This window comes from Erpetoichthys calabaricus, chromosome 10 (genome assembly GCF_900747795.2).
Source record: "Erpetoichthys calabaricus chromosome 10, fErpCal1.3, whole genome shotgun sequence".
NCBI lineage: Eukaryota > Metazoa > Chordata > Cladistia > Polypteriformes > Polypteridae > Erpetoichthys > Erpetoichthys calabaricus.
In genome coordinates, this window is record NC_041403.2 from 119,082,353 (window position 1) to 119,094,494 (window position 12,142).

General features: G+C 34.6%; 1 protein-coding gene across 1 annotated transcript in view; it reads left to right on the top strand.

Annotated features, from left to right (window-relative positions):
* The first annotated feature begins 1,043 nt into the window (after positions 1–1,043).
* spo11 (SPO11 initiator of meiotic double stranded breaks) overlaps positions 1,044–12,142 on the top strand; it is a 30,441-nt gene continuing 19,342 nt past the window's right edge. The window contains exons 1-6 of the mRNA XM_051932455.1: positions 1,044–1,079; positions 1,401–1,492; positions 4,108–4,221; positions 4,336–4,424; positions 6,989–7,055; positions 11,528–11,636. Coding sequence (XP_051788415.1) covers positions 1,044–1,079; positions 1,401–1,492; positions 4,108–4,221; positions 4,336–4,424; positions 6,989–7,055; positions 11,528–11,636 — 507 coding nt within the window. The remainder of the gene's footprint in view (positions 1,080–1,400; positions 1,493–4,107; positions 4,222–4,335; positions 4,425–6,988; positions 7,056–11,527; positions 11,637–12,142) is intronic.

The following is a 12,142-nucleotide window of genomic DNA, read 5'->3' on the forward strand; positions in this document are numbered from 1 at the left end:
TTGCATGCTCAAGAGTAAGCTCAGCGCACAACTTGGTCATATTACAACCGGAGGGGCGAACTGACAACATGGTATACAAAGAGATCCTTAACAAATAATTATTGGTATAATTTCCCTCAGTTTATTATTTAAAATTTTAAAGCAGTACTTCGCCACTGCAAAGCGCGGGAATTTTGGTAGTCTACATATATATATATATATATATATATATATATATATATATATATATATATATGACAGCAAAACTCATAACAATGACAACACAATTACATTGACAATCATGTTATGTTCTTTTTAAAATGTTTCCTTTTCTTTTTCATAACCTCTTTAACACTCTACTTCTCCGCTGCGAAGCGCGGGTATTTTGCTAGTTATCCATAAAATAGTCTTGCATATTAAACAATTAATTATTATCGACAGCAAAAACACTGCTTACATCTTAAGTTTATGTGCATTTATCTATTTAAAAACACTGTTTAACCATTTCTTGTATTACAGGTTTTAACTGTGAAAATACAGTTAATGTAACATTTGTACAGTGTATTTACCAATTTCCCCCCAAAATTATATCACGTTTTGAAGGCCCCTCAAGTTCTTCTCTTGTCCTACTCACTATTTGGTATCTCATTCTTTGAGTCTTTGTTCTCTTTGTGAATGAAAACTTTCTCTTCTTTTGCGATATCAAATAAGTTTCCATTTGTGTCCCTGTAGTCAGGATTTAATTTTAAACCGTCACTTTACCACTCATTGAAGTGAAAAGCCATTAAAATGCACGGACTGAAAACGTCCCGTAATACAATACGTCCCGTCTGCGTAAGTGGGCCATATGCACAGGTTAGTGCTGACGTACTTCCGGTGAAATCTCGGCACGCTCAGCCATTTCCTTTTTCCATACTGCAGCTGTGATTTTGGTTTAGTGGCGAGAATGTCAGAAGTTTAAGCATACAGAGAGATCTGCAGCTAATCATTGTCGTGTACTTTTATGTTCAGTTTCCAGTACGTAGTTTTCATGCATTTCACTCTAATGCGGAAACCCGATCTAAATGGATCGTCGCCATCCGGAAAGTGACAGCTTTGCAGTTGGTTATCATACCCGTTTGTAGCCCGCATTAAAAAAAATATTTTTGCTTGCCATTGACTGACAGGGCGGCGACCGTTTAAGAAAGGTGCGGTTCCTGCGTTGTTTGAGCAGTACATTCTCTCCAATCCACTTTCAAGACCGGTGGTTTGGTTGAGGAGAAAGCGACCGACTTAATATATGACACCGGACGACAAGTAAGAGGAGGAGGATGATGGTGATGATAAAAAAAATCCTCCAGGATCGTGACTACGCTTCGGCTCCACCAGTTGCCGACCTTGCGCTTGATGAAAACATGTCTCTCTGAGAGCAGTTCCCCTAGCTGAGGAAGGAAATTGAGACGCTTACAGTGAAGCAGCGGTTTGGTATTCACCGTTTTTCTGGCTCAGATAGAGACATTTGTTTTTTAACAAGGTAAGATGTCCTGCAGATTCGTGTTATGTATTAAGCTAACATACATATTTACCTGTCCCTAAATAAAGTTTAACGATTGTAGGGCGATGCAGTGGTAGCACTGCTGCTTCGCTGTAAGGAGAACCTGAAAAAGCAGGATAACATCCACACAAACTGTGAGACTTCTGGCTTTTTCTCATTGATTTGTAGCGCTAAGCCCTAATGGTAATTTCTGCTTTCTCCGAATCCTCGTCTGAAACTGAAATTGACAAAGATATTAGGAAAACTGTGTGATTGACACAAGTTAGCGGTAACATCACTACGTTGACCTTGGCTTGTACACCATCATGTTAATTCGTCCGGATCTTACCTTCGTAATTGTGGTTCAAGCTTGAAATGTATCTTTTGAAGTCTTCTCCTTTTTAGCCCCTGACATGTTAAAATTTATTATTATTATTATTAAAATAATGCCTTACGTCATTTACCGTAAAGTCTCCATACAGGCCGTTTTGATTAATAATATCCACTTGCAGAGCCGGAAGTGAGGTAGTGGGCTTACGCGGATTCCGAAAGAGAGTGTGAATATAGTCGATTAGCCGTCTTAAGATAGGGTGGCTCAGCGTGCTGTGATTATACGATACGTGTTTCAGTAAAGTATTTTATTGGAAAAAACTTAGTTAACTCCTATGAAAATGCTTGCAGTTTTTCCACAGTATAAAAAAATGCCATTTTCCACTCTGCCCCACGGTGACAAATAATGTAGTAATACAGCAATGACCCAATAAGCCTACGGTAATAAAAAATGAACGAGGCTTCGGTACGCGCGCTATACGCTGATATTGGCGCACATTTTTATTAGCGGGCTGTCATCGCTCGAGCGCAAACGGATTCAGGACGCGCATCCTCGTGCATTCGTGACACTCATTGGGTGGGCTTCAAGGTTCTGTTCCTTCGTTACATTTTTAATGTTAAAATTGCTTTGGTGCTCTTATTGCATGTAAAGTCTACTGTGCACGAAATATCCTGGTGAGTATGGAACGTCAACAAACGACTGTAGGTCTATATCGAAGTGAGGGAAGCAAAGAAGACGAAAACGACCTCCCAAACAGGTGCCAAATATAAAGTCTCCTTGTTATTATAGTATTCGCACCTCAATTGACACTTTACACGTTTAAAAACAGTGCTATAACGATGTCGTGGTCGGCATGATGCCATTTTTTGTTTTATACACCTAAAAGCCCCGTTTCACAGTGAATCTGGACGCAGGACGTGCTGGTTAGGTTCTTTGAATTGGCTCTGTATGAGTGTGGGTCTTTCTGTTTTCGTTCTGTTTGGCTTTGAAATTAACACGCACATACTTTTTAAACTTACACTTTTATTGTTACATTTAAGTAAAAACAATATTTGGAATTCACTTTTCGTCAATATCGCACTGAATTTTGATTCCGTGTTTGGACTTGCATTGTGACGCAAAGAAATGAAAAACAATTCGTACCAGTTCAAGACGTTTAGGCAAATGCTAAGAAGATGATACTCTGCAGCAACGTTATTAATGTGAGTGGGAGTGAACCTGCCAAAAGTGGGTTGCTCGTATTATAGCCATCTTTAAGGACTACACTCGGGATTCGGTCATGTTAAACTGGTTTATTACTTCAGTTAATTGCTGCAAATGTAATATGCTACAGGATTTGCAGCTGCAAAATTTTCTTAATGGCTTATATGGGAAAGGCGCTAAATAAATAAAATTTATTATTATTAATAATAATATTTAAAATAGTACCACATATTCTCCTGTAGTCAAAGTCTGTAATGACTGCTGCGTGTGACATGTCAGTAATTGGTGACGTTTTTGGGAGAAAAATACACATGTAGCAAAATGAAGCTGTAGGGCAAAGCTGCAAAATTTTCATCCATTATCCAACTCGCTATATCCTAACTACAGGGTCACGGGGGTCTGACCAGTGCAGAATTATATTGGATAACTGACTATGTATAATATACGGGCACCCTGTTAAGTGTTCTTTCTTGCACTTTGATCCCGCTTCCTGCTACTTTCATTTGGTTTGAAAGGTTTCGGAAATTTTGTGTGGATTTTTCTACTCAATAGGTCTAAGTAAAACCAAACTGGACCTAACATAACATTCCACAAAACACAATTTTTTCAGTTGATTGTAAACTAACATACAAGTGTAGTTGAAGGGTAGTTTTTGAAAGGCAGTGGATCATTAATTTAGAACAAATTTTAAAGCTGTGAATTTACATAATGGCATTCTTTTAGACAATAGAAGGAAACTAGTGTTGGCAGAGAAAGCCTGTAGAAAGATTAAGAGAACATACAAGCTCCTTGTTTAAAGACCACACCAACCTCACCCCTACCCTGAAACTGAAGTGAGACCGAAGTTCTGGGAGATGGCAGGTATACCTATTTTTCAATAACGGAGATCATACCTTAAAAGAAAGGTAGATTTTAAAAAATAATTATAATATGGTTCAATAAACTTTTAACTTATGTTTATACCAGTCATTTTAAACATCAATGTTGTTAGACTGACAGACTGGGTAGGAATTGATTACTTGATTTATTATTATTTTTTATGCGGTTAAGAATGATACATGTATGTGTTTTACTCCCACAGTGAAGTAGTTCTGAAGACCATTGAAAATGTAATCAAGGAAGTACTACTCAGCTTGTCAAGAGGAGAGGCACCTCAGCTCCGTATGCATAATAGGCTTCAATGGGCCAATAACAGGTATGTCAGATTTATTCAAAGCTAAAGTGACATTTAGATTAAAACTAATGATAGAACATTAACCTGTACATATAAGGAGGTGCTGCTTTAATTGTATCGGTTTCTCAATGTTAGGTTTCATGATTCCACCATCCCCCAAAAGGCAGAGGACTGCTCTTTCATCACAATTAAAAGCAATTCTTCTGCATCTGTTACAAGATTTGGTAAGGTTGTTTTAAAAATTAGAGTGAAGGTGAAAAGCTTTACAATGAAACTGTAACCTTTTATTCATGGATGAGGAAGGGATGTTACTGTCCTAAACAAGTTGTGCAGAGGTTTGTTTCCTGAGGAATACAATGCCTATTTAATGTTGCAGACCAAATGCTGCATATGAAACGGTGTGGGTACTGTATATTATTTTCTGCTGTGATGTTTTGTCTCCGCCAAGAAAACTGTTGGCTTACCTTGTTTCTGGTTTCTATGCTCAGTAGGCTTTCAGATTGAAGGATGTGAGCGAATTGGACACCATTACTGTTTCATTCATTCACCTTTTGATTCTGGATACCCCATAAAATGCAATCTTTTCTATCATGTAATGTATTTCTAGATACAACCATGCTAAATATTAGAAACATTTGTAGAAGATGTACACATAGGCCTACAGTTGGCAATGTCCCAGAAATAATTCAGTACTATGCACTGCATTTATACTATAAATATTACATTAGCTCAGTGATACAGTCTGTCAGATAGATTACTCTCTATAGAACCAAGTTTGGTGTCATAGCTGTGCTTAATCTGAGAAAGATTGTCCTGTCCACTGGTGGCTTCCTTTCTCCTATACTTCGAATCTCAAATCTGCCAATCTTCTGTGTTCACAACTTACCATGAAGGTGATAGCTTAAAATATTCTGACAAAATGAAATTTCAGTTAATTTCTGTATAGCACATTTTAATTATCCTCAGGTTAGTTTAATTACCAATTTATGTTACCTCCGTAGGAGTGGGTGTTTTGTCTGTTTTTGATTATGATGATAAAAATGCAGTAATTCAATTTACTACTATGAAGAAAGAAAATGGGAAGAACAACCTTTCAGGGCAATTGCCAAAGTGGTATAACAGTAACAAGAACAGTCCCACCAGCAAATGTAACAACTGGGAACTATACTAAAATACCTGGCCTTCCATACTCATTTCAGTATTGATGAGGCATCTCTCCTGCTGATAGGTAGATTTATTCAGAGTTTGGAGACTCTACAGCTAATGACTCTGCTTTGTATGATAGATTAATTTGTCCTTTGAATTTAAGACCGTTGTCACAGTGTTCTATCTACATTTGAAACATTAGTAAGTATTGGAAGGTAAAGGGTGCACAGGCACTTCATATATCAAAATATAATTTCAGAATCATTTACAATCCACACATTATATGGTTATGTTTATGATGACAGATGATTCATCTTTCAAACCATTTTTCAAATACAGTTTTCTGTTTATTTAGTCCAAATGATCAGGTCTCATCAGAGTTTCCTTTGTCCTAAATGAAAGAGGAGAAACTGCATTTAGTTTGATATGATAATCTATATGTAAGGCATAAGCTATAAGTATCAATCAAAATGTTGGTTAAAACTTGAGAACACTGATAAAGTTCAAGTTATATTAGCTTCATAAGAACATTGGAATTCATATTTATGTGCATTCTTTCAGTAACAGTACATGATCAGGTAAATAAATACAAGGAAGCATATTAATATGTACATAAGCTACAATAGCTACAGTCAGTCTAGTCACAAACACCATGGATCTCTTTCATGGATTCTAGAGTTTATTCTTGTAACTTCTCCCTGGTTGAAGGCAACATACATTTTAGTTTACTTCAACTTTTCCCAGAGAAATAAAACCTCTGGGATATGCTTGTCATCTGCATAATAAAATTAGCTGTATCCAACTAGTGACCTCAATATCACTGTTGAGGTGTTACCTGGCCTGCAAAGCTTCCACATAAGGTGGTGGAAACTATGCAGAGAGCTTTCAGATTGTTTCTAGCAACCATCGCTACAAACATAATAGGAAAAGAGAAAGTGAATATCCACTGTAACCTTAAAATTGTTTCTCCAAAGAATACAGGGGGATATGGTAGATAGTTAAGCGTAAATTTCACATAATTATTAGAAAGTATGTATACCCAGAGAACTATAGATTGAACCATTTAGCAATTAGTTTAGTTGAATGTAAAATTTTGAGGTTTTATAAAACTTTAAAAACATTAGGTGAATTGTAGGTGATGACCTTTGTTGGGCAGATGAGTCTATCGATTCAGTTTGTCTGGTTTGGATGACATATTTATATATTAGTAGTTTTTTTTAAATAAACCCTAAGTCATAAAAGCAGTGAGATGAACAATCTGGTCTTGTCAAAAATCAATTGGATGAGATGTATGGATTAGTTAACTATTGAGAACCTAGACTATTTATGTGAATTGATTGACCTTTTTTAATTTCCAGACATTTAACTTCATGAAATAAAATGCATTAGGCATCACTGACTACTATAAAGCAGTGAGTAAACTATAAACAAAAATAAAAAAAAATACCTTAGACATTTGATAATGGTATTAGCTTGTGGTTCACAAATATTTATCATTTGTTGTATTTATTTAAGAAATTAAAATAAAACTGATTACACTGCACAGCATCTAACTTATATTTTCATTTTCTTGTCATTTAATTTTTTGATTTGCAGTCAACTAAAAAATACAGTTCTTGATATATTTTCATTTATGTTGCAGCTTTAATTTTGAAGATGTTATCTGTAATCTATAAACTTGTTCAAAGCAATACATATGCTACTAAAAGGTAAATTTCTAAATCATTCATTTTGTGTACTCAGAAAATCTGGGTTATGACTAACATTTAAATTAATGATGTATATTTACTTAGGTCATTTTTTGATTTCCTGTGAGTTTTGTCCTCTTGTTGTGTATATATACTGTGTAAAAGTGTCACATATTCATGAAAGAATAGAAACTACTGTATTATCACAATTTCTCTTGTAATTTTACTTATCTGGTGGTTTCAGATAACTAAAATTTGATAAAGCTGTGATATTGAATGTCAGAAATGTTACCAATTACAATGTTTCTCTTTAGTAATGAGTATGTTCCAGTTCATAGTAAGGTAATTCAGAATACTGACATTTCTATCCCAAAGTGTAATGTAAATTAATACAGTATATGGCAATCTTTCACATGATTTTAACATGTTTATTTCAGCCTTAACTTCTGTTTAGATGGCATCAAATATAAAACCTAAACATTAGAAAGTTTATATTCAGAATTAAATATCCATTCATTTATCCATTTTTGAACACACTATTTTGTTAATGAGCATCTTTGGGCCAGAAATCATAACAAATTAAAACTCAAAATGTTTAAACCTGCTTAGTCAAATTCAGAGGCACAAGGGGTCATAGTCTATCCTAGCACAACCAGGTGCACTGTAGGGACTAGTACTTAACAGGTTGCAACTCCATCTAAGGGCCCACTCATGTACACATTCTCGCTCTCATAGGACCAATTTAGGTTTGTCAGTTATCCTGACAAGCATATCTTTAGGGATGTGGGAGGAAAACCCACACAGACAGTGACCAAGCACACAATTTGGCTCCAGTATAATGCATTTGTGATGCAGTTGTTTTGACCACATGAAATATTGTCTTTAAATGTTGCTTGAAAAGTTTTAAATATTAAAACATTATGTTTCTTGATGATCCTAGTAACGTAATTCAACTACCCATGGTGGGGTTTTGCCAAGCAAATGCCAATAGTTGTTGTTGTGACCATTGAGAAGTTTCCCTATGGTTAATTGTTTAGGAGAGTGGCCCAGATCTTGTTATGATTTTTTTAAAAAGATGTATCAAGAACCAGGAATACTAGGAACTGAGACTGGCAAAAAAATTCACAAAACAACACTGAACTGAAAATAAAATCAAATTCTAAACAAAAACAAAAAAAAAAATCATCACATGGTATTTTTTCCCAAAAGCCTTAATTTTATATTGCACAAAGTTTGGACACTCTTAAGATCAGGAGCCCATGAAATGCAGTACATGTACTATGTGCCTAGCATCTCAGAAACTAAAAGTCCCAAAATGGTGACTGTGGTGATCCCCTCACCCAAAATAGCGTATTATGTCCAAATCTTATTAAAGAATTTCATCACGAAGGGGTATCAACAGAAAAAATGAGTACACGGGCAATCCTAGCACTGAGAAATGATAAGGGGAAACGAATTAATGCCAAAAATGTTGATCGGTTACACAGCAAATTGGTTAAATGCGTATCAATAGACTATGCTGAAACAGCTGGTGGTGATCATATGGAACATAAAAACATCGACTTACAATATCCTGAAGAATAACTAAAACTGTTTTCACCATCCGATCTTCCACCATAGAAATTACTGTAGAAAGAAGGATGTATTCAAGAAAGGTAATGTAATTAATCTTCTGCGGATAACATGAGACAACAAAGGAGATCTTGATATGCCATTCATATTAAAACATTAATAGTTTCCAGTTAGAATAGCTTTTCCAAAGACAATTAACAAATCTCGGAGCCAAACATTCGAAAAAGATGCTTTGTTTAATATAGAGAAAGAAACAAAATTTAATCATGGGCAGTTATACGTTGCGTTGTCACGATGAAAGTCCAAACACATTATCAAAATTCAATGCGATATTGATGAAAATTTAATTCAAAAAATTGTTTTTACTGAGGTTTTACAGTAAAAGTGTAAGTTTAAAAAGTATTTGCATGTTAATTTCAAAGCCAAACAGAACGAAATCGTATTACTCAATGAATAAGTCTACACAACATGAAACATAATTTACTTTCAAATTATTACGTTTTACTATTTTTTAATATGGTTAATTACTCGCTGTAATGTAATATAGTTCTATTATGCATACATAACAATTCCCATGAAAATAACAATCTGTTTAAATTGTACATCCGCATCCCCTTACGCAAGTGGCAGAACCGCAAAGAGGCTAGCGTGTAGCGTGGGCCCAGGGGGTTGGCAAGCAAAGCAAGCAAGGGGCAAAGCCCCCTAGTCTTTATAAATAAAGTGTTTATTCATCTCTGTAAATTGATCTACTAACAAAACTTCACTTTGGAGTGGTCTGAGAGCGCATAATTGGCACACATTTCTCTTGATATTACATATTTAGTGCAAGACCTATGAATCCTTCATATTAACAAGAAGTTTTGTCATCATGCCAATATGCCACATTGCACAGAGATGTATAACCTATCTACTGATGTTTTATAAGTGTTATGAAGACTAAAAGAAGCCTTTTTTTACATAAAAGTAAAGAAGTAATAGATGCATTTTGCAGTATCAAAGTGTTACCAGATAAAGAACAATAGCTCAAAACACCCAAAAAGGCAGTTCACTGTAACCAAGTTCCTATATGTTAAACAGAAGTCAGATTTCTTACACAGAGCCAAAAAAATGTCAGAAAAACAGACAATCCAAAGAGTACAAATAAAATTTAAAAAAAAAAAACTCACCAACACCGTGCAATGTTCCTCACGTGACTGCAATTCCTGTGAGCCCTTTATTGGACTGGGAGCAGTCCCTCACTGGAGATTGACAGGTGGCGCCCAACCTCTTGGGGAAGCATCTTCAAAACACAAGGGACGTGGCAGAACAAACATCTACACAAAGGAACCATGCAATAAACAGAATTTATTAAAATACATAATTATACAAACAATATTAACATAAATGATAATATCCAAAGAACAAAATGAACAAACAGGACATACAAAGTAATTAGATCGTAAGCCTAAATAGTGGCCCTGGCTTAAACATAACATGTGACATGCATGAAAAAAAAATCAAGGAAATGGCGGTGATTATGACATAACACATATAAAAAAATAAAACACTACAGTATTTTTAAAATCCTTACAGCTATGAACGGGAGGTATGTACAGCATAGTACACAAGGGAATACACAAAAAGAAACAAGCACAAGCTAAAACTGAGAGGAGAGAGAGATGTTCAGTTACACTTCAATAAGCATAAAAAAATGGCAGCATTTTCAAGGCATAAAAAGCATTTATTATTAACAGTTTTATCAGTTTATAGAATTTGTTTCAAAATAAAAAAACACCTGTTTGTGCATGCTTTTAAAATATGATGATGTGATTATTCGGCTGTCAATTGTGGTTGTTTTAACTTGTAGTGCTGCACATTTGATTGAAGGATTTTAAATAATGGACAGATAATTACCTTTTAATGCAACACCATACATAGCCCTGACAAATAAACAGAAAATTGGCATTCCTCTTCTGATTACAGTTTGATTGCCTCCAGTTGTACATCCAACCATCCATCCATTTTCTAACAAATGTATTTAGTTCAGACTGACATGTTATTCTTTAGCAGAAACGCATAATCACAGAGCCACACAGTTAGTAAGACTGCTAAACCGAATACTTAATTGCTGAAATCGAATTGTCAAACACTAAATTTATGTAACTTGTTGTGTTTTAAAAAACTGTTCATTACTGTATCAACTACAGTAATATGTGCCAAATATAGCGAAAGAACAAAAGACACATATTTGGGTTTTTAGGTAGCAAATGGGACACGGCTTCCTGTTATGGGTAGTTAATTGCTGTTCATTTTATTTTTCAGATAATAGTCAGGAACTGTAAGTGAATATATTTAATATATGCTCCTAGTAAGATAAACTGGGTAGTCCACAGTTATCATATCATTGTTTATAAAGCCTATGCTAAAATCTCCCAAAGCCAATGAAATCACAACCCCCATTTGTTGTTACTCTGTGGGGAAATCCCCCCTTTCTTCCACACATGAAACATAAAATTAAAGCTATGAACTGTACATTTTGTGTAATTTAAAAGTATGGAAATATTAGGCCATCTAATTTCAATTCCTTATCAAACCGCAATGTTGTTCATGCATTAAAATACAGTAATTTGTTAAAAACATTAGTTGTGGTTTGGCAGATAAATAAATAGCATGTTTAGTTTTACCTAATAAGAGTTCAGTACTTTACATTTTAGGACTGAACAAAATAGTGGTACTTTGAACAGTTTCAATTCCTTTGGGGTGGGGGGGTGGGTACTAAGAAAAAAAGGCTGAGATCTTTCATATATAGATGGAGAAATGTAATAGTTGTACAAGTTTTTGCCAGTCCAATTAACCATGTTATTGAATAATCTGTTTGTTTTAGTTAAAATATATAATTTACATTTTATTTACAATTGTAATGAGAACAAATCATTTTGCAGGGATATATTCTACTGCAACAAGGGATTGTTTGGAACTCAGAGAACAGTGGATAAGATTATTGATGACATCTGTTGTATGCTACTGATTCCACGCCTGAATCTTCATGTGGTAAATGCCTTTAATATTTATAGTGTCACTGAGTTTTTGCTTTTTTCTGAAATTGGTCCATTTTTGTTTATTTGAAATAAATTACATCAAGCCTAAAAATAATCAACATTACCTTCTAAACATTGTTTATTAGTTTTTAACTGCTTTTATTGAAGTCAATAACAGTTAAAATCTTATTTTCTCATGTTGCCTGTTTTGTTCAGTGATCACATATTAATCAAATAAAATAAAATATTTAGCTGAAATGTTGTGTCTTTTACCTTCTCTTCTTTTCAGCATGAAAATAACCCTTAGTCCAGACCTTTTTCTTTTGTCCTTTAATTAAAATAATCATTGCTTTTATGAGTTTGGAAGTTGAGCAAGATTGTGTTAAGAACAGCAGTTTACATTTTCAATTAGAAAAAGAATAGACAAAGAAAATTTTTGCTGAGTGGTAAACTAATAGTATTGTTAGCTTAACAGATAATTTTGTTTTACTTGGAAACTTACTAAGGAGGTTAGCCTTG